We start from the raw sequence: 26403 nt of genomic DNA, 5'->3' as shown, positions 1-26403 counted from the left end.
TAAAGATGTACACACCCAGTTCCTACACCAGGGGTTCTGTATTTTGCATGTCCACCTAGTATATCTTTTCATTATAGGAAACTAAATTGTTCTCTACTGGAGTGGCTTCAGGACAACAGTGATACCCAGGTAGAGTGAGCCATCCATGTCTGTGGCAATATTGTACCAGTAACACCAGTGACCACTGCTAAAACTGAGTTGGAATACCTAACTCTATGCTAATGACCATGCCCGTTCCTACAGCCCCATATGTTCTCAGACCATAGGATCCCATAGGTTTCCTACACTAGAGCAAACAGTCATAGGGATAGTTCCCACTAGGGTTCCTCTGTCCCCAACAGGCACTCTCTGTGATCTACCATGGCATCCAAAGAGGGAGTCTGACTTTTGGGGCTGGGGCAGTTATAGAAAGAAACAAGTCTGGGAGCTCAGGCTTGCATACAGAGGCGGAGTAGACCTTGGGGCTCTGCAGACTGTGATGGTGGGCAGAGTAAATCACAGCCAGGTGTCCCCACCTCCTCTCCCCCTGCTAGGTCACCCAAGCTAGATACATACAGGTCAGCACAGCCAGGGAACGGTTCTTGGGTGCATTCTCCTCTCTCTGGGCCACAAGTGAGCTGTTGGGCTCTGCTTGGTAGGCGCACAGTGCTTCCCACTCCTTCTCCAGGCGGTTCTTGTTCTTCAGATGGTCTTCCATGTAGGCCTGAAAAGGACACACAGAGTCAGGAGTGTGGGATCTAGGACTGGCAAGGCCAGGTCTGGAAGCATGGAGTATGTCATTATCCCAGCTTTTGTTTTTGGGGACTGAACTTAAGCACTGAGCCTGTAATTATGAAGTATACTTGAGCAAGGGTGATCTAGAGAAGGCAGGTAGCTCCCTGACAGGCTAAGTGTACAAAGAAAATATGTCCAACTGGGGTACTGGGGTCTGCTATAGGGGTGTCATATACACCTGGGATGGGGAGGAACGGACATAGGACTCAGGGGCCAGGTGGCTGTGCTAAGGAGTAAGGAGTGCTGGTGCAAGAAGAAGCAGTATTAGGGAGACATGCACATGGAACCATGGGAAGCTTATGAGCATGGGCAGCTGGGATGCATGTGCTTGAAAAACCTCCCTGAGAACATCACTTCTCAAATCAAGGGACAGAAAGACACACATCAAATGGTGTTACAGAGGAAAATAGTGATACATAGCTACCAAGAAACCCTGGGGATGCATCCCTGCAAGTGACAGCTTATATGGCAAGTCCCTTTGTATCCAGCCAGGGTCCTGCTGGACAGCCTATGGGTAGAGGCTGAACCAGAACCATAGCCTCCACCAGGTCCTGCATTGAGCCACTTTCCAAGGGGTTCAGGGAGAGAAAGATAGCTTCTCTTTCCCCTCTTTCCAAGGGGTGGAGTGCACATGGATTCCTATTTAATGAGGAGTTATGGTATTCTCAAATGGTGCTACCAATCCATCAGGCACACACACACTTTGACATGGAAGATATGTGCACTGTTAGTACATATGCCAACATGTGGAAACATGGTTGTTAGACAGCCATCTTAGGGGCAGTGTTTCCTCATGAATCAGCCTAGAGCCAGGGAACTCAGACCCACAGCTGTGGGCCTGCCTTTCTTTCCCATAGGGCTCTACACAGAAGTTATTTTTCCTTAGAGTTAGAACTTAGCTTAACCATTGATACCCGGAGTTACTAAGATCTGTGCTGAAATCTGAACTTGTCCAGCATTAACCAAACACAAATCAGAGGAAGCAGAGTTAGAGCCATGGGTTAGTTTTCCCAGTACTTGCCAGTGAGCATACATTACTACTGGTGACTGAGGACATAAAGACCATTTCCTGACACAAAGACACCGTGTGGCTTGCACAGCTTCCCAACCCACTCACTCTGGAAATGGGAGACTTCCAAGAAAAGATGCTTGGAGAACCAAACCCAGCTGAGTTTTGATTTCTGTAAGATGTAGTGATCCCTTCCCTCAGAGTATTGTCTGTTGTAGCTCAGTAGTCCTGTCGTCCAGAGTATCGTCCACTGCCGTTCAGCTTTCCTTTCCTCACTAGGTAAGTACTTTACCACTGAGCTGTATCTCCAGCCCTATTTATGGGGTTTTTGGGTTTTTGTTTGTTTGTTAGTTTTTGTTTTTGTGACAGGGTTTCTCTGTATAGCCCTGGCTGTCCTGGAACTCACATTGTAAACCAGGCTGGCCTCGAACTCAGAAATCCACCTGCCTCTGCCTCCTGAGTGCTGGGATTAAAGGTGTGTGCCACGGCCAGCCTATTTATGGGGTTTTAATCTGCTATATGCCACACAGAGACATATGTTTTCAAGTGTGTCCACACAAGAAAAAAGACGTGCACATACTTGCATGCCTGCACACACATGGCCTCTTAGCACAAAGTAGCCAGCACCCAATAGTCGGCCACGGGCTCACATCCTTCCTGTTACTTCTACCCATTGCTATTACCCACATCTTCCATGCACTGACACCCAAGTGCTGAAAGTCCTCTCAGTCAATCTTACCCCTAACACCTACTCCAGGTGACAGGTTGGTGGAAGGCAGAGGCAGGAACTTCTCTGTTCCTGGTTACCCAGGAAGGAAGGAAGCTCACTCAACTGTTCCTTGAAGCTTTGACAAAAGCATACAAGGATCTCCATAGAGGTTAGCTGTGTCCCGCTGTGCCACCTCCCTGTGGCTGCATGCCCTGGAAGCCAGTGAGCACCAAAAAAGAAACTCTTAAGGGTGAAATGCAGGGCCTGGTGGTGGTGGGTACTGAGGTAGCTTGCTTAGAAGGCCCCTGTTGCAAATGGCTGCACCTTGAGTTTCAACAGACTACACTATCTACTTTTTCTACAGAATGCTGGTTCTCAGGACCCTCCAGCATGGAGTCAGAGTCCATGAAATAGAAAGATATGAAACTGGGCAAAGTTGAGAGGCTCCCTCTAGAGCACTCATTCTCAATCTGTGGGTCATGACCCCTTTGGGGATCACAGATCAGATATTTACATTATAATTCACAGCAATAACAAAACGACAACCATGAAGTAGCAACAAAATGATTTTATGGTTGGGGGTCAGCACAACATGAGGACCTATATTAAAGGGTTGCAGCATTAGGAAGGTGGAGAACCACTGGTCTAGAGAATGGAGCAAGAGCCACCTTCCTTGGAGATGACTGTGTCTGGGGAAATGAGCTCTTTAACTCAGTTGTTAAAGAGCTTGCCATGGAAGCTTGCATGAAGGGCTGGAGTTTGATCCCAACATCCATGTCAAAGGGGCAGTGGGAGCCTTTAATCCTAGAAGGTAGAGACAGGCAGATCCTGGGGTCTTGCTGGCCAGACCTAGTCTATCAAAATTGGCAAATTCCAGGTTCACTGAGAGACCCAACATCCACCTCTGGTATCCACCCTCACAAGTTCACACATGCATGTATACCACACACAAAATACATGTATGAATACATATGTGTAAATGTGTAAACACAAATAAATGCACAGAATGAGCAGATATAATCCTTGAGGAACATCAATGGTGTATTTTGTACACCGTTAAAACTTTCTTCTACTATGTATTATTCATTATGCGTATAGTGTGTGTAAGTATCCCACAGTGTGTATGTGGAGGTCAGAGGATGACCTCTGGGAGTCCTCTCCTTTCTCTGTGAGTTCCAGGACGTGAACTCAGGTCATCAGGCTTGCATGGCAAGATCTCTAGGCCTGCTTAGTCATCTCGATGGCCCTTTGCACCAATTCTTTAAGACAGGATGACATCTTAGCACAGTGTAACACTTCTGTTTTGGGGAAATCTGGCAGGGTCATTGAGTCCAGGCCTGGTGTAGGGACTGAGCAGCAGCCCCCTTAGGTGTACGATCTCAGAGTCTGAAGTTGCTTCCTTCCTATCAGGAGCAGGTACAGATGGTTCTGGGTAGAGATCCTGACCCCACCCTCTTTCAGGAAACCCATTATGAGCAAAAGCTCTTTCCATGGCAAAACAATGCCTCTTGTGACAGGCCCTGGCTGGATCACCTGGTCCCAGGTACCCTATGTCTGAGTCCTATTCACACGAACCGCAGAGGCTCTTCAAACTGCACAATCAGCCTCATCATGGAGTCACAGCAAGTTCATTTGAACTTCTAAGTTTGATGCAGCCTGAGCTCTGGGCATCAGCTTGGGTGGAGGGACAGATGGAAGCAGTAGATCTCGATACTGTCATTTTCCTCCTGAGAATTAAGTCATTTATTGATGAGCTTGTTTATAATAAATCTGAGGTAAGTTCTTCATTCTCCTGGCATGTGTTGCTCACCAGGTGGTCCTGTATGCCTCTATTTGATCAGCATTTTCCTACTAATGAAGTGATGGTCACACCTACCAGCCACATTCTAGGCTTTCTGATGGTTTAGCATCACTGTTACCTTGGCTGGATGTAATCACCCAGAGGTGGAGGTATACCTCTGGGTATATCTATGAGAAAGAGAAACTCACTCTGAGATTCTGGTCCTCTGACATGTGAGCAACCAGCCCATGCTCCTCTTGTTCCAGCTACCATGCCTCTCTTGCCCTGATAGAATACTTCCTCACACCATTAGCCAAAACAAACTCTTCCTTAAGTTGTTTTCTGTCCATCATTTGGTTGCAGCAATTAATATGGAGTCTTTCTTCCCCTTTTGTGGTTTGTGATAAAAAGTCTGTGGGGAGGCTCAGCCTTCATAGTGAAATAACACATTTTAATCAGTGAAGATAAAACCAAAAAATCGTTCTTTCCTGTGGCCAGCTCTTGCAGGAGGAGCAGGGGGAGCCACGAGGATCGGCTGGGCAGTGCTCTTAGACCAGGCAGCTTCTGGTTGCCAGGACAATGGACTTAAAATTTAACTGTATTTATACTTATTCTGTAGTGGGCATTCAGCTGTGAGTGTTTTACAATGGCCACTTAAACAACCTTTTTGTTTGTTTTGCTTTCGCCAAGACCAGTTTTTCCTGTGTAGCTGTGTAGCTGGTTTCCTGGGATGTCCTATAAGTATAGGTGTGAGGACTGGGTGGTGGTGGGAGACTCTGGGTTTGGTGTGTGTGCATGTCCACATGTGAGTGTGGATGGGGTTGAAGGCTCAGGGGTGTATGTCCAGAGTCTTCCTTACCACCATCTACCCTATTGTTTTAGCCTCTCCTCATTGAATCCTGAGTTCACTAATTCAGCTAGACTGGCTGGCGGGTGAGTCCAGGAATCCTCCTGTCTCTGGCACATGCCACAATGGCTAGCTTTCACGTGACTGCTGGATTCAAACTGAAGACCCTGTGCTTGTATGACAAGCAATTTACCTATAGAATCATCCTCCTAATCCTAAGGGTGTTTTTTTTATTTGTAACTTTAGTTACATAAATATCACAAAAGGAAATGAGTAGAAAATTAGGATAGAACAAAAGGAAACACAAATACAAACTGAATTCTGTTCTTCCTGGCACCTGGGAGGGCTTAAGTTTTGTGTGTTTGGTTGCTTTTGTGGTTGCTGTTTGTTTTGGTTATCTTTATTGCTGGCTGCTATAGTTTAGGCTTTGAACATTCACAACATGATAGAATTTTCCTGCTTAAAACAAAAAGATGCCCATACCAGGTTTGCTCATACAAGCGGGAGACCCGATCCTAGAGAAGTTAAAAACCTGATTGGGAATTCCCCAATCTCCTTAGTCTCTCTGGTCCCAGGACTCACTGCTGACCTTGCCTTAGGGGGACAAGAGGTCCTAGAGGTCAAGGCCTTTGTGTTACCACGCCCACTTTGTACTTCCTTCTTCACAATCAGTGTGAGTATTTACCTGGGGTTGGGGGACACTTTCCAACACCCCAGTTGGTGCCTGAGTCTTGCAGGGCTCTTTGTATAGAATGCTATTGTTTATAATAATCCTGTCATAAATTTTGTAAATTAAGCCCAGTAAGAGTTTAACAGTGGCAACTTAGCAACAACTCAGGTCTTAGGAACCCTAACCCTTGATTTCTTTCTTCTTTGAGAAATTTTACTTTTTCACTGAAAGGACGCATGTGGGAGATTCTTTTTGACACACTCTAGTTGGCAGCTCTGCTCTTGTGCTTTGGGCCGTTACTAAGTGGAATAATGCTTACTTGAACACGGCACCATGGTACCTTGGCGTTTGATTTGATATTAAGAAAGCGGCTAGCAGGTGGGCAGCATGTTCAACAGGGATGTCCTGGACAAGAGCATGATTGCCCTGGGAGGGAGTGGGAAGGCTGGAGACTCCATCGTAACACTCTGAAGATTGTGCATTTAAAATTTACCAGTGATTAAATATTCTATATAATGTTCTCAGGCCACAATTGACTACAGGTAGCTAACCCTTCCGAAATGTGAGTGGATCTGTTGTGTTGATTTTTTTTTTTGTAAAGTGTAATTCATTTTTAAAACCATCAAGAGTAGGCTAGCCTTGGTTTGTTGTGGGTCCAGCCTATTTTCAGTGGTGCCATCCCTGGGCTGGTAGTCCTGGGTTCTATAAGAGAGCAGGCTGAGCAAGCCATGTGGGCAAGCCAGTAAGCAGCATCCTCCATGGCTTATGCATCTGTTTCTACCTCCAGTTTCCTGCCCTGTTTGAGTTCCTGTACTAACTTCCCTAGAAGATGGGCTATTATTTGGAAGATGAAATAAACACTTTCCGCCTTAAGTTGCGTTAGTCATGGTGTTTCATCACAGCAAAAGTGACCCTAAGTAGGACACTGTCCTGTGATCCTATAACTTGTAATCACTTCCTATGACCCTCTTATCCTATGATCTTGAGCCTTTATGAGTTCTGAGTCTGCCATTGTCTCCCCATGACCTCTGATCTGGAATCTTCCATCACCCCATGTCCTTCTTGACTTATGATCTGGGATTTATCCATCTCCTGGTTCCATCTTGACACCAGTCTACTTAAAGAAAGCCTATGCCTGGCACCACTCCCTGCTTCCTTTCAGCTCTCACTTGTCTTGGAACCAACCTTTTCCCAGGGGATATTGGTACCTCGGCTACCATGGAAAGAGTGTTTGCGGGTCACCTGGGATTTCCTGTAAGGTTCTGTAATGGATGAAAATTTTTTTTTGATGATGGGTGCCCTTCAAATCCTCTGAGGGGAAAATAAAAGCAATGTAAGTTATTTAGACAAGTTATTTATACTGCCTCACTCTAGATCTCTGTTCTGTCTCTTCCATTCTTGACAGGAGAATCCAGGAGACATTTGTAAACCAGGGCTCTTGTCCCAGCGTTCTGCTGTAGCCCCAACTGAAGGTCAGCCCTTTTATCTGGAGACATAGCAATGGCTATGAAAGCTTTTATCCACAACACTTCTACATCTAAGGTCTTTTTCTCTAACATGTTCTTTTCTACTTAAACACCCACCACTACCACCCTCTCTTGTTCCCACTCCTACTTTTCCTCTCTCTAGGGGGCCTCTACTACTTTTGGGTTCCATGTATGAGAGAATGCTTGTGGGATCTTTCTGGGTTTGGCTAATTTTGCCTACCATGACTGTCTCTGGTTCCATCTGTTCTCCTGCAAATAGCATGATTTCATTCATTCTTTATGGTTGAACAAAACACTCTACTGGTTTTAACCTCCTTTGTGTTCAAACCCCAGATAGGCATTGTTTCTTCAGGGACCTTTTCACCTTATGCACACAACAGCTATTCTCAATGCATGTGAGGGGAACTTCCTCTGTGCACACCACAGGCATCCTGCTCTATGCACACCATGAGGGTGCTCATCTGGGAGCTAACATGTCCTGTACTGATGCAGTCTGCACTGGGTCTCTGGTTTCTGGGAGGCGTCTTAAACTAATGTATGCGCACCGGTGTACTGAAGCTCACCTTGGGTGCTCTACTGGTGGTTCCATACAGAAGAATGAGAAAGCACAGGATAAGGGGAGAAGCAGACAGGCTGAGATGGAGCCAGCCTTGTTGGTAAGACCCACCCTGACTTTAAGGATCTGGTGCTTACAATTTGGAGGTTTTTCTGAGAAGCTAGTTAGGGAACCTGGTTTTCATGGTGAGCAGGCTTTGTAGTGAATGCTAGGTGGCACATCTTCATTTTTCAGCTGTGTGTTGTGTTCTTGACAGAGATTTCGGGATCTGAAGGGTGTATGTCTAGGAGGACTTAGGTCAACATCTTTCTAATTTTGATCTCCACTAAGATTTCAAGACCACTGACTTCTAGTCTTTGAGGGAGGACATCTATCCTCCTGGATGTTGATACTTCCTGAGGATGCACTTGGCATGCTTTTGTTATAATTAAGCATCATGTGACTACAGGCAACAAGCCAACCTTGACATTGGAACTGGGACATTTTACTCTCTGCAAGGAAGTTTCTGTCACTCATAATGAAAGGCTGGAGCGGTGGTCAAGGGGCCTTCAGAGGCCATGTGAGTTTTAGGTACATGCCTAGGGATCCCTGGTGTTGCTTCCAACCCACACATGACAGTCGCCTTGGCACCCTGTGTAGCAACTGGACGGAGCCTAGTGGGGTCGGCTTGAGCCTGGCCCATTAGAAGTCACAGAAACTGCTACCTTGGTGGCTCTTTGCCCTCACTGTCATGGAAGCAGATACCCAGAAAAGATTTGTTATTAGTATCAAGTTGAATAATGACAATAAACTCATTCCTTACAACACAGATATTCAAAAGGACAGAGGAGCATTTGGAAATAAGCCCATCAGGACCCACTTGGTATCATTTCACTAGTCAGGATACACAAAGAACATCGATGCCAGCATTAAACGAGGCCTCTGGGATCAAACAGAGAGAGCAAGTAGAAGCTTCCCCCACAAAGCATAGTGACGCTGCAAAATAAAGGAAGCATCAGCCCACCTCAGGGGAAGGCCGTTTTTAAAAGCTGAGTTTCGGAGAGCTTGATTTGGAGCAATTAGTCCTAGGAAAGCTCTGCTTCCAGCCCTTCCTGTTTCTACCCTGGAGCCCATTACGGCACAATGCCCTTTAATTTACTGATGCTACAGTCAGACCTTTTGTGGAAGAATACCATCCATTTACATTTTCCTACCTCGTGACAAGACTGTGAGGTTTGATTTTTTTAAAGTCACAAGTGAGGCTAATGCTTTTGAAAACAAGGAGTAAGCTGCTTCCATGCCATTTGAGGGAAACTGATGACCTTTTTTATTTTTTATGTTTTTTTCTTTAAAAATAAACACTGTCAGCTGTCTTCATTAATGCCTTAAAGGGAAACATTCTTGTTAAGTGTCTGAATTCCAAAAGTAAAACATTTGAAGTTCAGCAAGAATCCGCACAGATGCAGGAGAAAGCAGGTATGGCTACTTGCCTCCGCCTCATGTACGTGGGTATAGAGACACGGTATTAAGGTGGGTATTAAGGAGGGGTGGCACATGCTTCCTTAGGTAACGCTTGCTGGTGACCTATAGATCTGCAGCTGGCATTTTCTAAAGGCTGTCTGTTAGTAAAATGTGGCAAGCATGATAAATATTCAAAATTAGAAATTCAAAGCGATGTGGGAAAGCCAGGGAAGGAGGGAGTCAAGTGGACAGAAGGGAGGAGATGTGCTTGGAACAGGAGCCAAGGACGATAAAAATGAAGAGGCAGAGCAGCACCAAGGGTACGGATGACCTCCCTGCCCATCTTGTTCCCAGAATGCCTGTCCTGCCTGCCATGTGCTGCTTCTGCTTTTGACAGGATGGGGATGGGTTGTCTTGTAGTTGGCCGGAACTTGTCCTGCTGTGGTGTAAATACGCACCCACTACAACATGCAGGACCCCATGAGGCCTAAGATTGTGAGGGTGTGTCCTCGCCAGGATCCTGAGAATGAAAAGAGACACACCATTCTAAAATTCAGTCTCTGGATTCTCCATACAAAGCCTGAGAAGGAGGAGTGGGATTAAAAGAAATGAGAGGAGTAGAAGCCCTTTGGGGAGCTCTTTTCTTCCGACTGCAGCCTAGAGATTGCTTTCGTGGAATGTTTATAAGAACCAGGCAACCACAGAGAAATGCCAAGCTTCTCTTATCCTAGTGACCCGGGGAGTGGCAGAGCAGATGAAGCTGGTCAGCAGAAGCCTCCTACGTGGCTAAGAGCTGGCTTTACAGATAAGCACGAACTAGGGTAATTTTCAAGTTTGTGTTCCGAACGCTTTGTTTCTAAAGCCGGCCAGCTCTGGCCAGGGACCTATGGAAGCTGTTTTCAATGTGATTTTTTTTTTTCAAGTAGCTAAGAAATGTACCTCCTTCCTCTTATCGAAACCAACCCAACAGTAGGGATAAAATATCATAAATCCTTGGTGCAGTAGAAATACTTCAAAGCTGAAAGCTGTGCAGGGAAAGCCCCCAGCTGACTCTCGGTCATGGCAGAGAAAACAAAGCTTCATCAGCAAGAGAAGACGACAGAACAGCACGGAGAAGAAATGGCAAGTTCAGTGTGTGTCAGTCTGAAGCCACGGGCATTGCTAAATCATGTTTTATTAAAAATCATTTTTCAAGTAACCCTTTTCATGTATCCAGGTATGGTGGGACTGGCCTTGTCATCTGGAGCTAGCATGGGCCAAATAGTGAAATTCTAACTCATCCATTCCCCAAGCCTTTTCTGTCCTAAGAACTTTGGCCTCAAATGATGCTAGAGGGAACTACATGCCTCCTTCCCAAGTTCTGTGGGGAGTGGCTTCTAGGTGGACCTGCTCCTTGCTCCAAGTGGAAACTGAAATGGCCACATTTCGCTTGCTTTGAGAGACAAAAGATGAAAGGATAATTCTGCAGAGTGTTGGGTTAGAACACGAACCCTGACTGAAGCTTGAATGCATAGAACTCAGTCTACTGGAAAATGAAACTATTAATAATAACACATTGTCATTATTCCATAATGTTGATTTTGATATTCCCAACCCTGAATGAAGTTGAGAACTATAAGTCCCACGGATGATACTGTTCTAGATGTTCAGATGGCCGGAGGGGCTGACCTAGATGCCAGGGATGGAGCCTGGGACTTTGTGTATGCTAGGCCAGGGACTTGTCTCTGAGTTTCATTCCCTGGTACCACACAGAAATCAGCAGAGCTCTGAAAGATGCCCCCCAGTATCCAAAGACAGGGAGAACTGGTAGGTTTTCAGCTTCCACTGGATTTCATGGTGCAGATTTACAGGAAAACAAAGCCATGGTTTCTTATGGTTAAAGCTAAAGTCAAGATGGAGCATGCCAACGAGCACAGTCTCCCCCAGAAGTGTTCTGATTAATAAGCCTAAAGGGTTAATTAACTTTGTCCTTACTCCCTACTCAAAACAGGGGCAGGCTTGTTCCTTCACACAGCTCAGTCTGTTTCATTCTGGGATGTTTGTTTGTTTGTTTGTTTGTTTGGTATAATATATGGTATGCCACAGAATGGGGTCACAGGTCACACCGAGTCTCAGTGTGAAGACTATAGGGTCTGGTGTTGCTTCAGTGAGGACCGACAATCTCTGCATGTTTCCACGATCAGGCTGTTTGTTGTTCTCAAAGGTGTTCAAAGATTTCTAAATGGACAATTTTATAAATCTCATTATCTTATTTAACATCTTAAAAATTAAGGTTATGTGAACATTGGTAAAATACAATGATGAATAAGAAATGAAAATAAGGGTATTGTACCACCTTTTCCTACAGTGCAGAACTATTAATATTTACAGTCAGGGCAAGGCAGTTTGTCTGGCAAGCTGGGCCTGCAGCACAGGAGCTACAACCAGTTAAGGCTGGTTGTTCTGGCTGTCTCCGCCCTCCTATTGGCTGTCAGTTACTCTTATCCAGCTAGTTTGATCAGCAGGTCCTATGAGTCTGAGTACTGCAGGTTCTGCTGGAGCCCGACCCTCAGCTTGTGAAAGCACAGATCTGAAGGGTAGATTCCCTTAGCGGAGAGTCCCAGGACACTGATAGAGGTAATTAACAAAACGGCGGCTCATGATTACCAAGGGACAAAGATACAAACTCAAAGGTGTGAGGGTTCAGTTAAGATAGGCACAAGGTTTATTGTCTTGGATTGGCTCTGGGTTAAATAGGAAGGACCTAGAAATGTAAAGGTTGGAATGCTATAGGGGTGGGGGACAGCAAAGCTCCTAGTCCGAAGAAAGAACGGGTTTGGAACATTCCGGAGAGGAGATGGCTGGGAGGGAGAGAGAGGCAGAGTGGAGCTGCCAGCCTGGTCATTCAGAAGCTTGGCTGTGGCAAGGAGCCAGAAGTTTATTTTAAGAACGAGGGGGAAGCCATTGCATCTGCAGTAACAGAGGCATCCGATGACAGAGCTTCTGAAAGGTCATTCTGCACGGGGCAGACTGATTACATAAGCCGGGACTCCTGCTGCTTCCTGGATCCCTCTGCACTGGCTGAGCTCTGCGTGAGAGGAGCAGAGAGATGGGCAGGGGTGCTGTGAACCCAGGTGCAGAAAGCACCAGAAGACCTCAGTCCATTTAACCCATTCTGTGCCGCCCTACCTTCCTCGTTTCCTCACATTTAGGCAAGCATTATGTTGCAAAACACTTGAGTTTAAACTCTATCCCAGAAATAAACAGTTCTTTTGCTTTGATCTAACAAGGTTTCGATGAAATAAGGTCAAAGTCTGGGGGCGGGGGGGGGGGGGGAAACAAATCAAACAATTTTTATCAATGACCTTGAGGTTTCTAAAAGTCTTCAGGCTTTTGTTACATAGGCCAGTGTTTGGACATTAGTTAATAGCTCTCTTGAGCTGTGGGAAACCTCCTCAGAGGTAAGTGAACTCAAAGTGGCACCAAAAATTAACAGCCAGTGACTCCATCGAGGGCTTGGAGTGTGAGAACAGGCTCGGCAACATGGAGCACTGGATATGTCTGTCCACAGATAAGGTGATTCTTGAGGCACATATAGTACTTAACTCTAACAGGCCTCACAATGCATGACGCATCCTAACAGTCACAGTCCTGGCAAGTGGACTCTTTCTGGAGTGTGGGGACGCTGCATTGCCCCTTGGACCACCTGGGTTCCAGTCATTAAATGATCTCTGCAGTGCTGCCAGAGGACACAGTATATTTTATGAAAGATTCATACACAGGAGGCTGAGGGGCTCCAGCCAGTGAGATCTATTCAGACTAGGATAGCAGATTCGGGGAAACATCCTACGTGTACATCACACAGTGGCACCTATCAGCCTCCTGGGGCACCTAACTGTGAGGTGACACAGAACTTCCTAAAGAGCCCAGCAGAACTCCAGATCTGCACCAACCTAGCCTGTCAATCACCTCTCAAGCAGGCAAGTACGGCATGTGTGGATTTACCTGGGGGACTGACCACTACAGGCCTCCACAACACCCCCTTTCTCTCTCACTCATGAGTCTCCACCCACACTGGGTTACAGACATAGACCTTAGCACCCATGATTCAACAAAAAATGAACAATGGATGGCGTTTTGGGGCTCCTATAAGATAAATCTCTCTCCTTACTGTCCTTCGTGGGAGACCCCCTGGTAGGGGACCTGGCACTTTCTGTGCAATCGATAAATACCTTCGAATAACAAAGGCTCAGGCTCCTTCCAGTCCCAGGAGCAGGAGATAGCTCGTGGGTTTCTGATTGAGTGTGCTCAAATGCTGGTCACATGGTTCAGAAACCTTCCTGAAGTCCTACCTCATCCACTCTGGAGAGGAAGATGCTGTTTGGCAGTGGTCAGACAATAGGTCCCAGCTTCTCACAAAACAGCCTTCGCCATCAGTATTTACTGTTCATTATCTACACTCCAATGAGCCACGAGAAGGGGATAAAGGCAGATATCTGTGATAGTAAACAGTTAAATGTTCATTTTTTAAAAAAATATCTGCACATCTGTTAATTTTTTTCAGCCTCAGCCTTTCCCTCTGGCTGGCTTATAGACTCACTCTAGCTGGAGTATGTGGGAATATTGCATAATCCATTCCCAGAATGCATGAGTAGATCTTTACCCCATAAAATATTCATTCACTCTCAAAAATATTTGCACCCTGCTGTCAAATGTAGACAAATTCACATGGAGTATCAGAAAATGGCCATTTTAATGGGGAACGCTTCCCCTGAGTTTCTCTCTGCACTAAAATATATTCTCCAAAATTATTTTCATAAAAAAAGATTAACAATTTCGACACTGACTGCTAATCCCTTTTCATTTAAAACTCTACTGATAAAATTCTTTGCTTGTCATTCAAATGTAAGTAATAATTATAGATTGTGGGCCTCCGTCTCGGGCCTCATTAATGATAAATTGTATGGAAGTGTGAAGCCAAAGTCAGCTTTGATACATCTCGAAACTCAATTTCCACGGCTTCCCTTAGCTATGTACAATTAATTACACAGTTAATAAGGGAAATACGCTAATGAAAGGAACGCTATTTACCCAGACCGCCTGCCTTCACCAAATATCCTTTGTATGTTTCTCTCCTTGTAATTTTGGTATACAGACAATTTAAAAGGAAAAAAAAACAAAAAAACAAGAAACAATCCAGTTGACAGAGTGGTAGCATTTAATGCTAGTCTGCAGCTACTCTGGTTAAAAACAAGTCTAAAGGAATTTTAATCCAATTTTATATTTCTACTGACTTCTGCTTTTTGAAAGTCCTGAAATAGCCATTTGTCAAATAAATAATTACCACTAAGCTACTGCGCTGCTCCAAAGATGTAGTTATCTCCACACATTGAAAACACGGAGAATTTTAGAAGAAATTACGAGGAAGACAAAAAGGGAAAGCTCAGCCCATCTGCACAGACCCACACTCTTTTCTTATCCCCCAAACCTCTCTTAGAACGATCAAATCCGCTCATTCTGTTTGGATAATCAAAGTTTGACCGCAGATGGATTAGCAGACACCAATACTACCCTTTATGGAGAAAGATACCACCTTCTCAGGCTTTGGCAAAGTCTAAACTCAGAAGACAACTACAAAAGGCAAGCTGGATAAAGCTGGTTTTGTTTGCTCTTTATAGCACACAAGGACGTATGAAAAGGTTCATGGCAAATCTTTATTTTACCATGTATTTGTATTACCACAGATGGGGGAATGTTCCTTACTAAATTAGAAAGTAGCCATTTGATTCCAGTTGTCACCATATCCCTTTGACATAAAGAATGTACTTTAACCTATGAGATCTTTTTAAAAATTCTATTAGTAAACCAACGCTGTATTCCAAAGGGTTAAGGGGAAAGGCAGGGGATAAGGGGTTTAAAAAGCACTCATGAAGTGCACTTCTGATAACCAAGCCCACCCTTTTAGCAGGGAAACAGATTCTCTGGGAAAAAAAAAAAAACAGTTTCCACAGCAAACAATACCCACTGCTCCCTCCATGCTGGGGCCCTGTAGAGTACCACCGTGGTGCCTGCCACCCACGACCACATTTGGAGAGTCAGGCAATGGTGCCTTTAAGAGCCTCCTCCTAGACCCCTGCTGTGGAATACTTCTGAATGCAGAGTTACAGAAAATTCATCTGTTTAAACCAGCTCTCCATCCACCTCACACCAATGGGATGGTCTACAAAATCCAAACGCTGCTTCCAAGTCACAACACCAGGAGCTGTCGTTCTCAAAGACCCAAAGCTTTCCTTCCTATTCCCCAACCCAGCACAAGAAGGCCCAGTGGAGACATTTCGCCCGGTGGATGACGACAGTGGTTAGAGCAGGGAAACCTTTGGGAAGCAGGAAGAGGAGGGATGGTTGCTTAGCAACGCACAGCAGCCTTGCGGTTACAAAGCAGCGGGCTTTTCTTAGCAGCAGCCTTTTATATTCTGTGCCAGTGATGTAGTCATTACGATTTTCTGATGAAGTTTTTAGGAAGAATAAAGAATTCCAGCAAGTGCTGCAAGGTTACCTAGGACAGTGACACAGGCGGGGGCTTTGTCTCATGAAACGTTAGGATACTGGGTTTTCTAACACATTAGAGAATATTTGCAGAGATTTTGAGCGTGTCCACTGCAAGCAGAGAGCTTTGATTTTTTTTTTTATCTTCCTAAAGCTAACAGGCTATATGCTTGTGAGAAATGACACACAGCCAAAGAAACCGACTCGGAACCAGTAAGACAACATTACACAAAACCCAAACCCTGTGCTCAATTCTCCAGCAGGCAGAAGACATGAGCCCCAGGGTCTAGCTTTCTTCTCCACCTCCCCAGATCTTTCTAGAAAAGCAAAATGGCTAAAATGTTGATGAAGTCAAAAGTTAGCATGCAACCCAGAAGGCCCCCACCTTACACAGTCTCATCCGGTTATTCCAGACAAGGTACCTGAGTGAGGGCCAATAGAGTATCTGACAGCATGAATGTCCACATTTTACGGTGAAATTTAGAGTGAAGACCATCACATATTCTTAATCTTTTCCTAGCTCAATGCCAGTCATATTGCGAAGTGCCCAAGTCACAAGCCATATATTTACCAGGCTTGACAGGTGAAGAAAGAGTGACTGCCAGTGGCTGCCTGCTTACACCACCTGGGTATCTCCCAGGCTACTGCTATGTACAGGTGCAATTTCCTCCTGTGCTCATTGCCTGAGCTCCACAGCTCACTGCCTGAACTGTTGCTCTTCCTTTCCTCCTCCTCCTTCCTCCTTCCTTCTTCCTTCCTTCCTCCTCCTCCTCTTCCTCCTCCTCCTCCTTTTCCTCCTCCTCCTCTTCCTCCTCCTCCTCCTCCTTCTTTTTTTTTTTTTTTAAATACAAGATCTTATATGCAGCCTTGGCTGGCCTGGATTCTCTATGTAGAGCAGGCTAGCCTTGAGCTCATATAGATATTCATGCCTATGTCTCTGGAGTGTGGGAATTAAAGGCTTGTGCCATGTCACCTGTGCTGCCTGCCTGGCTTCTTTGAGGACATAAGGTGACTGTCTTCTGAGCACAGAGAATGAGGGTGGTATTTAGATGCATCGGTCAGTAGGATATGAGATTCCATGCAGAACAGCACTTCACTGCACCCTGTGCTTTATCTGTACATAGCATTTCTAGTAACATAAAAAAAAGAAAGCCTCAAGTGTCTTCCTCTACAACAGACATCGGAAAGATGGTAGCCATCCATTTACAGAACTAAGGGCTATGTCCAGGAATACAACACGAAGAGAAGTCCCATGCAAATCCTTGAGAGAGGGGCAGGCCAACGTAATTTTCTCCATCTAAAACTAGGGTCTCTCTATATAGAAAAACCGCCACCACCATCAGCAGCACCACCACCACCAACAAAACAAAGCAAAACAAAGCCCCACAGGAGGCAGGGAAGGGACTCCCTATAAGCTAGAACCCTGTGAAGCCTGCATGATCCGTGAAGAGGTGCACAGCATGTCTGTTCCTATGGAAACGGCGATGTTCTGAGACATTTAAACCAAGAGCCTTATCTACAATTAAGGTTCAAATCAACCACATCTGACGCATCTGGGAAGCTCAGAGGTGAACACCAATGAGAAAATGGCCCTGGTTTCATGGCAGTCTGCTGTGTCTGACAAACACACACACTAACCCTCACTAAGTGTTTACTTTAGCACACACACACACACACACACACACACACACACACACACAAATCCTGAGGTCCAAGCCCACTCTAAGGAGCTGTTAGTCTGAACATGGCAAGACAACAGCTGTACCAGGCACAGAAGCAAACAGGCCAGAGAGGAGAGGCCTTGGGAGCTTGGGAAGAGCAATCACACAATGTGTTTGCTTACCACCTCAAAGGTTTTAAAAGTAGAGACACTGGAGATCACGCCAAACAGGTGTGAAAATGAACTGAACAGCTGTAAGCAAAAATATGCTCCTTGAAATTATAAATACAGTGGGTGGGTTAGATTGTAGATACTGCTGAAGAGAGGTCTCATGTGCTAGAGGACAGACTTAGGGAAGTTCCTGTGAACACAAGGCAGAGATAAGGAGTGAAGATATGAAAAAGATTGAAGAGATAGGAACGCCCAACATACTTCTACTTCAAGAGAGGATGACAGAATCAATTTTAAATCATAAATGGTGGGATGAGAATATTAGCTCAGAGGCAGAGTATTTGTTTACACATACAGGATCTTAGACTCAACTCTTCTATAGAAAACCAAGCAGAATTAACAGAAAGCAAGAATTCTCAGATTCAGAGATCACAGTAGGTTTAGAGAAAGAAAAAAAAAGTTCTAATATACTACCCCTAAGTTCTTACATTTAAACCCATGGATATACCAATCTCTCAGCCCTCATCAGAAAGGTATCTTTTGCATTAGATGGCAACTAAGACAGACACCCAACAGTATAGTCAATGAAGAATGAGACTGGAAAGTGTTAAGCTTTACATAGGAAATCTATATGACCAAGGCTTGGGAATCATCATGGAAGAAGTGGAAAGATTGTAAGAGTCAGAGGTAGTGGACACCTGCAGAGAAATGGTATTTGCCAGGTACGACATGGCCCATTGCACACAGGAACACACAGCAGAGAGCTGGCCAAGAGCAAATCAGCCTCGTTCCCAGCACGGATAGAGGAGGCGCTCATGGAGCCCCACCCTGAGCTGAGGGGAGTTAGCAATTGATGCAGGAAGCACCAGAGGACTCAGTGGGGTTCCAGACAAAGCATGTGACATGGGGAAGGATAAGTGGTAGGGATATAGGGGAGACATGGGAGGGGAGGAGTTGGGGCGGGGGGAACCATCATTAGTCCTGTTTCATAGATGGGAGATGTGGAGACCATGATGTCACACTATGACACAGTGTCTCTGGCCCTGTGCTACTGTCTTCTCTGTGTTGTCCTTTCCTGCTCCAGGAGAGGATACCATCTGTGGACTGTGACTGGGGCCCTGTCCTTCAATAGATGTTGTCTCTTAATGCTCTTGCCTACCGGCAAACAGACAGGATCTTTGAGGAAGGGAATGCAGGCCTTTTGGTTCGATGAAAACCTGGTAATTCATTTGAGTGGGGTCGTAGACCCACACACTGCCGCTCAGTGGCCTGTTTCTTCTGCAAGTCTTCTAATCACAAATAGCCCTGAGTGTCCTGTGAGGCCGAGCCACTGCTAGGATTTCCTCCTTGTCCCACAAGGTTGCTTCTTAGCAACAAAGACCTTGTGTCAACATCCACCATGAAGGATCAGGTCTCCCAGGGAAGCATAAAAGCACATGTCTCTAGCTTACCTTTCTCTAGCTCTTCACCCTAGCCTGACTGTAAGCTTCCCAAGAGCAAGACAAGGGTCACTTTCACTCAGAGCAGCACTAAGCACACAATGATGGCAAATCACTCATGATGTTTATGGAGCTGTGTGGTCTGATGGAAACTCAGTACTTATATTTTATAAATTACATTAATTTTATCTAAGTACGTGAACAGCCAAGTGACTCTGTTGGAATAGTACAGCTGTCTTTCAACCTAGCTCAGTGTGCTTGTGAGCCATGGGTATCGAGGCACAAAATAGGCCCAGCACATACCTCTGGGCTTGGCTCACCTGCCAGATCTATGTAGCATGGCCCAGTCAGCTTGCAGGCATCTCTGTCACCAGCACTCAGAAAAGGCTGGATGAATGACACCTTTGAGTCCTGTTTCAGACACGGGTTTCCCAGCTTCCCCTGGTGAATGTTATTAGTGAGGCTGCTGGTTCCAGCCTTAGTGCGTTGGGTTTTTTTTTTTTTTTTTAATACTTCACTCAGTGAATACTAACAGGATGTTTATTTATTCTGTTTTACTCACTTCATCACTACAAGGTCTACAAAGAGTGGAAATGGTAGAAAAGAAGATAACCTTTAAAGCAACAATAAAGAAGAGCTTGCGGTCAGGGGTGCCAGATCCACACATCACCCCAGACGCCCATCACGAGCCACCGGGGGCAGCTGCAGTCTTCTTACTCACCCGTCTTCCACAGAGTCTTTGTGTGCTACCCACTCTCAGCATGCATGTGAAATGCATAAGCTATGGCAGGGCCTTGATGTGTGCTGGGGTCTGGCTGAAACCGGCCCATGACATTTTTCTTTAAGAAGCCAAATACAAGGTAGAAGAGATGAGAACAGAAATCCAGAAGGCAGAGAAGCTGAGTACCAGCAACTCGAATGCTTTATATAGCCAATTAGATGTCCAGATTTTTTTTTTATAATGAAAAGAGCCCCACCCAAACCTTGTGATAACTGCTAAGTAAAAAAGATTCCAACCAATGCTCTGCCTATATCACACCCATGCTACCCATAAAGAGTTGGCATCACAGCCCTGACCATGAGAGGCCAGGAGGTTACCCCATAGGAGGGTCCAAAAGCATTCTCCGTCATACTGGCAGGAGATGTGCAAAGGTAGCTCATGGGAAGTGTGGGTGGCAGTGCAGGATGGCTTTGCTAATGGGGCTCCAGCGGCCTGTGAGGCTGGCAGAAATTGCCTACAGCATTCTTCCCCCACACATTCTGGGTTCCCTGCTCCTCTGTGAGCACTGGCTAGCACTTGCTGCAACTTGAGCTTGGCCTGAAGCAAATGAGCTTCTACTGCCTTAGGACCTTAACGAATGCTGCAGGCTCTTCATCCAGGGGTGTCAGCACCTGAATGATACGGGATGAGTGGCTTGGCTCTCCTCTGGAAAGCAGTGGGATTTATCACAGCTTACCTTGCAGCCAGAGAACATTCTGTCACCAGAACCTGTGGTAGATGACATCGAGGGAGGGCTTAGTACAGGCTCAGCTTGCCTAGGGTGTGGGGGAGAAAGGCTGTGACTGGAAAAGCTGTCAACTTGATGCTGAGGACAGGCCTTGGGAGAAAGCAGCCTGCTATGCTGGACTTCTGGGTTTCCAGGACCACAGGACTTAATTCCTATCTTAGGCTTCAGTCCTAGAAGACTGGGATCTGAGGCCCAAGACCCAGTACAGCCTCCCACTTGCCTTGAATGTTCTTTTCACTGATACCTGGGAAGTGGGTGTCTGTTTCAGAGCAGCCCTGCCCTGAGTCAATGTAATTCACAGTCTTGCACACAGAAGTGTGTGTGCCTGAGACACCCAGATGCGCACTTATATGGCAGCTTAAACTCTGACAAGATCTTTTTTCTTTTTTTTTTTTTTAATGTGTGTTTGGGTTTTGTCCTTAAACTTTGCCCTAGAGAGTTGATTTTTGCCTCTTCTGGGATGGCATTGCTGCCATCACCCACAGACAAGTAACTGAACATTGGGAGTAGAGAATGGAATAAACAATCTGATTATTAATAAATATCCATTCTGTCCTGGCTCTGTGGTACACGCATGAGTTTGAAGACCAGTGCTCACTCTTATTCAGAGTATGTCCTTCATGCAGAAGGAATTGGTGGGGCTCGTGCCACGTTGGCCACAGGCACACAGTAGGGACACAGGCACACAGTTTCTGTGTCTAAATGACCAGCTCCTGGTTCTCAGCTCACCTTCAGCACTTAGGAGGACACTTAGGAGCAGGAAGAAGCTGAGCACTGTTTGTCAGTGTCAGTGCTCTGAGTCCAACAGGGCCAGGCTGAAGAAAGACTCTATACTCTATACCTGTGACTATACCGCATGCCTGGCTGCAAACCCTGAGCTGAGGCCCTGTACCCTGAGCACAATCCTGCCTCTTGAGCCTGGTTTCATACTAAGCCTGACCCAACATCCCAAGCCCAGCCTCACGCCCTAAGCCGACACCCTTCTCCTAGCCTCGTGGCTGCTCTGGAAGGTCCTATCCTGTGCTGGCCCCTGGATCTACAGTATGGACACGGATTGCTTTGTACCTCTAGACTTTTGGCTTCTCCACCTGAAGTCCACGAGAAAAAGGCATAGCCCAGTGACTCTCAGCAGAGCCCTGTGCTTTGCTGGTGCTCAGAGGCTATCTTCTGTTCTCAGTGATGAGAAGCCATTGGTTCCATGTTGGAACTTTTTGTGATTTATGATTTTACATCAGCACTGGATTTTATTATCTTCATCTGTGAAATGGGCCCAGCCTTGGGTCTTGCTTGGTGGGTTTCTAGGGATTGTACTATACAATGACTCAAAGGAGCTAGTCATAGTGAAGAGTAAGGGGACCCAGGCCTCTGCCACACTCTACCTTCACTGTGAGCATAGAAGTAGTTTTAAAATGTTCACATTCAGGTTGCTTCCCTTCACTAAACCCTGTGGGCCCAACAGCGATGAACAGACTCACTCTGTTTTGCACACACTCCTGCCCTGGAGGCTCCCAGCTCTTGATACCAATGGAGTGGGCAAGCAATCAACTGATATTTTCTCATGACTGCCCCTCTGCACACACATCCACACCACCCCCCATTTCCCTGCCATGATGCTTTGTTGACTCACAAGTGAATCTTAAGATGCAGTTAAGGTTCTTAGCTCCTCACGAGGCCAGTCGTGTGGAAACATCTCCCCACAGAAGGCAGACATGGAATGGGAATATTGTAAACTCAGTCCGCATCTCTCTCTTAAGTGAGGCTTTCTCCAGAAGGCAGGTCCCCACACTCTTACAGTTCAGTGGCACCAGGATGGTCTTAAAGGGTCACTTTAGTGTCAGTCCTTGTCCACAAAGTTCTGACCTCACCTGAACATCTCACATTGTTAGCATCTCTTCAGAAGAGTGTGAGCTGTGCTAGTGACAGTTTCCAGCTATTAGCCAGGCAGCCTGCACCATATCAGCCTCTACTCACCTTCTCCAAGATGGCAACCCCTTTTCTGCCACTCAACCCACTTCTTACGAGGTAGCCCATCTTCCAAAGCTGCTGCTGTGAAGAGGCCCCAGGGTACCAGGACCATTCCCTGAGCTCCTTCAAAACTAAATCTTTGTTGTTTTGTTTTGTTTTTTTAACTTTTGGTTTCTTGAGGCAGAGTCTTGTTCCATAGCCCAGGTTTGTTTCAAACTGGCAATTCTCCTGCCCCAGTCTGCAAGTACTGGGGTTTTAATTATATGCCACCACCTAACTTAGTGTGTGTGTATGTGTGTGTGTGTGTGTGTGTGTGTGTGTGTGTGTGTGTGTGTGAGTGTGTGTGTGTGAGTGAGTGTAGAATATGTATGGGGGTTTGTGCACTTGTGCAGAAGCCAGAGGAAGTTGTCCGGTGTCCTGTTTGTTCTGTTCCTCATTGCCTTGTTATTTTAAGATGAGCTCTTTCAGTGACCACCAAGCTCAGGCCATCCTCCTGTCTTCCCTGAAGTCCTGGGGTTACAGGCATGCACACATCCATGTCTAACATCTTTTATGTTGGGGCTGTAATCTGAATTCAGGATGTCAGGCAGCAAACACTCATACCACTGAGTTACCTCAACAGCCCTCAAACTTGGAATCCTATAAAAAACACTAGTGTTTAAAATTATGGAAAGTTATAGGGTTTGTTGCTATCTCTTTTTGTCTGTCTGTCGTTTGTTTGTTTGTTTGTTTGTTTTTTGAGACAGGGTTTCTCTGTGTAGCCCCGGCTGTCCTGGAACTCACTTTGTGGACCAGGCTGGCCTGGAACTCAGAAATCCACTTGCCTCTGCTTCCTGAGTGCTGGGATTAAAGGCATGCGCCACCAACATCTCTTGATCTTGTTCACACCAATTGCCCTCTTTTTTCTCCCTCCCTTCCCACTCGACCTCTATTCTCTCCGATTGGTCCTATTATGTGCATACTTACGTCTTTTCCAAAGTTTAGGGTCTGCATATGAGAAGCATCAAGTCTTTTTCCTAAGTGGGGCTTGTTTTTCATGATGATCTCTGGTTCCCACAGATAGCATAGACTCCACCCTTCTTTATAGCTGACTAGTACTCCACCCTACATCTGAATCACATTTCTTTACCAATCACCTGCTGATGTGCACATAGACTGGCTCTGTAACTTGGCTATTCTGAGCAGTGCAATAATAAAGATAGCTGTGTAGGCTCTCTTTGCATGCTGCTGTAGATTCCTCTGGGTATATTCCCAGGGCGGCTGTAGTTCTACTCTATGGTGGTTCTGCTTTTTAAAACACTTGTAAAAACTAAAAACTAAAAATTAATTTATTAATTATTTAAAGATAGGGTATCACTGTGTAGCCCTGGAACTCCATACATAGACCAAGATGCCTAAAGCTCAGAGATCCTCCTGCCTCTGCCTTTTGAGTGCTAGAATTAAAGGTATGCACAACCATGCCTAGCAGAGTTTTATAAATTTTATTACATTTTATTTACTTATTTAGTGTACATGGCTGTGTGTGTGCATACATGCTACAGCGCCCTTTAGAGGCCAGAGGGTGACGGATTATAGAAGTTGGTCTCACCTTCTGTGTGGGTACTAGGATTGAACTCAGGTTGTCAGTCTTGGGAGTAGGTCTCTGTACCCACGGAGCCATCTTACCAGCCCCAAGAAACGTTGAATTATTAAAAGTTGCTTTCTTCTGCATGAGAAAGAATATGTAGGATGCTTGTGTTTCTGTATCTGGCTTATTTCCCTCTGTGCAGTGCTTTCCTGTTTCACATGACCAGCGATCCACTGTGTGTTACTATCATGCTTTCTCTCTCCCTGCACGGAGGCTTCTGTCCCCTCATGCTGGATGTAGAGCCGTGGTCACCAGAGGTTGGAGGAGGATGGATGAGGGAGAATGGATTTGATGAACAACACACATGTGTGCACATGCTGAAATATCACGCTGAACCCCATGCATATGTACAATTACCATGTTGATCAAAAATAAAATATTCTAGAGGGCACCTTTGAAGAAAATAAAGACAGAAGGATGATAACAACAAGAACATCAAAGTCCAGCCGTAGAAGAGGCTGGGCTTTCTGAGCATGGCCTTGGGTGGCGACCTGCTTCCTTTACTTTGTGGCTTCACTGTGACTGTAGGTGCCTGGTTCTTCTGCTAGTGACTGCCTGTCTCTGTGAGTGATCCACTGGAGGTGACACAGCCCAGTAAGGTCCCAGCCTGTTATCTGATGGAAATTTTCTCTTCCTATGTGAGTCTCCTTGAAACTTGAGTCCTTGGCCTATGAACGGACAGCGATTCCAAGGGGTCTTGTTTTTATAACCTTGCTTGAAAGTACAGAACATGAACTGTGCAGGAAGAGCCATGTAGAATATGTCTTCCCACAGAGGTCATGCTTACTGGAACACTTGAGTACCCCATCACAGGGGACATATCCAGTAGCTGGATATATCCTAGTGTTCAATTTTGGGTCAGCATGGCTTTATGGGGTGCACTTACTGCCAACCTGGAGTTAAAACCATTTTTTGTTCTTTCTTTTTTGTTCTTCAGTCTTTTAAAAAACCATTTATGTGTACAGGAGTTTTTCTGGCATGTGTGTTTTTGTGCCACATGTGTGCAGTGCCCATGGAGGCCAGAAGAGGGCGTCAGATTCCCAGAACTGGAGTTTACAGATGGTTGCGAGCTTCTGTGTGGGTGCTGGGGATTGAACCCTGTCCTCAAGAAGCAGTGTCTCTCAATCCCTTTCTTTAGTCTTTAAGCTCAAACAACACACGTTGCCCCCATGCTCCACTGGACCAATATTGTGACTGAATACCCAGTGGCCTCTTCACTCATCCCTGCCCTGCATGTGGTTCAGCTCATTTGTCTTGCCAGCTGGCCAATTAGCAAGCACTTCCCCATTGAGGGTCAGGGTGACTGATCACTGCAATTACCTTCCCGGTGGCTCTAATGAGCCAAGGTCAATTGCAAAGGGCTGAAGTGCGCGGCTCCCACAGCCTGTGCAGAGAGGACCAGCGTAGGACTTGACCCTGGGTTGCTGGACACATGCTTCCTTGGCTTCAACCCTGGCCCAGACCCATTCTTCTGAAGCCTGCGAGGAGTTTCACAGCCTGTGTACTAAGTGTCTGGGATCTGGGAAAAGTGCCCAGCGTTCTGGGCTTCTTGGGTCCTGTATCAGAGAAATTCTGAGGTAGGACCCTCTGTAACACAACACACCTCCCAAAAAGGGAGGTGGGACTACTGGGTGTGGAGAAAACAGAAATCTAAAGCGTAACCCAGGCCTTCATGGCTTCAGTGACTGGGTAGTCCTGCCTCCTGGGAGAAGGCATTGGGGCACATCTCCTGCTGTGGAAGCAGCATTTCCTAGAAATACCTGACTCCCCTGGGACTTACAGTTTGGAAAAAGGGAAAGTAAGGATGGGCAAATGGGACCTTCATAGATCTGAATGTATTTCTAGATCCAGTGTGGAAGGTGGATGAAGCCTCTGCTACATACAGGAAGATACCTGTGATGGGCTCCGGTGGCACCACTGACCTCTACCTAGACGGCTTTGCTTTAGGTCAGTGAGGTCTTGGCTAGTTATAGGTTGAGCCCCCCACCCTGGACAGAAGAATTGCCATTCATGTCCAAACACAGTTTCTCCTTTTAAAAAATGTATTAAATACATCACGTAGACACAAGGTATCATTAAATTGTAACTCGAAGTCACAAAGTGAACGCCAAGTCACACACGCTGACGTGAACCCCTGCTGACATGCACATATGCTGACTCCTTCACCCCAGCTCCATCTCACTGTGGACCTGCACTTCTCAGTGGTGTTTCTAAAAGGGATGAATGTCCAAGTCCT

At 45.9% G+C, this 26403-nt stretch overlaps 1 protein-coding gene across 2 annotated transcripts in view; it reads right to left on the bottom strand.

Moving 5' to 3' along the window:
* Ptprn2 (protein tyrosine phosphatase, receptor type, N polypeptide 2) overlaps positions 1–26403 on the bottom strand; it is a 792473-nt gene that overhangs the window by 65609 nt on the left and 700461 nt on the right. For both annotated transcript variants that reach the window (XM_011244019.3, NM_011215.2), the window contains one exon: positions 556–703. In XM_011244019.3, the coding sequence (XP_011242321.1) occupies positions 556–703 (148 nt within the window). The remainder of the gene's footprint in view (positions 1–555; positions 704–26403) is intronic.

Source organism: Mus musculus, chromosome 12, assembly GCF_000001635.26.
Source record: "Mus musculus strain C57BL/6J chromosome 12, GRCm38.p6 C57BL/6J".
Lineage (NCBI taxonomy): Eukaryota > Metazoa > Chordata > Mammalia > Rodentia > Muridae > Mus > Mus musculus.
The sequence above is the reverse complement of the archived record's forward strand: the minus strand, read 5'-3'. Positions and strand labels throughout refer to the sequence as shown.